Below are 1,927 nucleotides of genomic sequence, written 5' to 3'. Positions count from 1 at the left end.
CAGCGCCTTATTTTATCGATTTTGTAATTGGCAGTTTTTAATTTGGTGATTTTTGAGTACACATGCATTACTGAGCATGTGCATTAATGATTGTACTACACCGTACAATGTGTCATTTTAATTTGCGCATTTTAGATTTTGCATAGTTTAATTGAACAAATTACAACCATTCACAATTTTTAAAAAATATTGACTACTGAAGCTACATGAAGATATAATAATATCATTTAATATGCACTGTGTATGTTATACCGTATAGTGAGTTTTTTTCAAGGATAATAAATTTCGCAAATGACCCATATCCGGAAGTTTGCGGAATTAATTTTCGCAAATTTTCACTAATCTGCCATCTTGTACTGTATTAAATTGATTTTTAAGGAATTTAATTTCGCGAATCATGAAAAAATCCACAAAATTCGCGAAATTTGTTATCCTTGAAAAAAACCCGCTATACGGTAGTATACCGCTATGTTTAAGAAAATTCAAAAGAAGTGTAAGAAGTATTAATTACATGTACCACATTTAGTTTTTAACACAAGAAGTTGTAAGCACTAACTTCTTTTATACATATACCATATGCACGTAAGTCGTCAGCAGATGGTGTCACGTAATACTCTGCTCCAGCGAGTGTCTTCTCCTCTGGTATTATGGTAGTGTATCCAGGACTGAGATTAACTCTATTCTGCATGACAACTTTGTACCGTTTGCCTCCAAAGGGAAATGAAGTGGCATATCCAGCAGCAACAGCAATATCAGGAGTAGAGTAAAACCCGTCACCATAATACATTTTATTCCATTTTTTCTGATCATATCCTGTTTTAGCAATACCTTCTGCCCTTTCCTTTTTTGTTCCATGATAAGAGACCGGCCATTCACCAGGTAGACCAAAACATTCCAACCACTTATCATCTTCATACTTTCCTCTTACTCTAAGAGCTATTCTATTCCAGCCACACGGACGCTTGTAGACATGACCACCTCTTTTGAACTCTCTGTCCTTATCATCAATGTGTGTGAAGTCATAATCCCAAACTGGATCCAATAGGTCCTCATCTAACACTAGCATTGTTGATTTAGAGGCTCCTCTTAGTTTAACAACAGCTGTTACGTTTGACATGTATTTAATCCCACAGTCTGTCAGCAATTCATCATCATTGAGCTCAGTTCCCTCAAAGGTGAGTACAATGTTATTAACATCATACTGTGAGTACTCATCAAACCCTTTACTCTTAAAGATGGACCACTTCAGTCCATACACTGTAGCTCTGGGATCTATTCGAAACCTGTAGGGTTGGCCATTGAGGAATCGAACTGTGATGGTGAATTTCTCTGTTGGAGTCGCAATTAAAAGAGAAAGTCTCATAGTCTGGTTTGTGACTGCCTCCGCATCTAATTCTGTTACCTCAAACGGTTCAACTAGCCCAGGTTCAGGCTCTGGCCTGCTCTCTACAATCACGTTTTTACTTAATATATCGTATGTTAATGGTTTTGGATCCTCCAATGTTGCATACAGTGGATCATCTTTAGTAATGACTTTACTCCCTGGTATTAGACTGGTTAATGCAGCTGCTACTAGCTCAAGACGATCATTGGAAGAAGAAGAAGCCATTTTGAATGATACCTTCTAATGATGTGTAGAGTTACTAGTAGGAGAGCTAGAACAGCAGGAACAAGTCAAATGGAAACTGGGTATTTGCAGTACATGTGCTACAAAACTATTATAACAAAAGAGCCGGCTCACAATAATGGTATGATAAACCTAGCTATACCCTTTAACCACTTAACATAAACATTAGATTACAATAATACAATAATAAGAATAATACTGTATTTCCTCCAATAGGGGACCTACTCAAATAAAGGCCTATCACTAATATATTACCACTATAGATACGCATATTTGACCCAGTATTATGTACTCTATTGT

General features: G+C 36.5%; 1 protein-coding gene across 1 annotated transcript; it reads right to left on the bottom strand.

The window, feature by feature from the left end:
- Positions 1-529: 529 nt before the first annotated feature.
- On the bottom strand, positions 530-1,609 carry LOC100639001 (uncharacterized). The gene has a single exon (XM_003390861.1). The coding sequence runs from the start codon at positions 1,607-1,609 to the stop codon at positions 530-532; it is 1,080 nt and encodes a 359-aa protein (XP_003390909.1).
- Between the last annotated feature and the right edge of the window lie 318 nt (positions 1,610-1,927).

The sequence above is a fragment of the Amphimedon queenslandica genome, unplaced genomic scaffold, assembly GCF_000090795.2.
Source record: "Amphimedon queenslandica unplaced genomic scaffold, v1.1 AMPQUscaffold_11638, whole genome shotgun sequence".
Lineage (NCBI taxonomy): Eukaryota > Metazoa > Porifera > Demospongiae > Haplosclerida > Niphatidae > Amphimedon > Amphimedon queenslandica.
Note: the sequence above shows the minus strand (reverse complement) of the source record. Positions and strands in the feature narration are given on the sequence as shown.

What these genes read in the sequence shown, in the direction of transcription:
- LOC100639001 (XM_003390861.1), bottom strand. Translation starts at nt 1,609, where the DNA reads ATGGCTTCTTCTTCTTCCAATGATCGTCTTGAGCTAGTAGCAGCTGCA.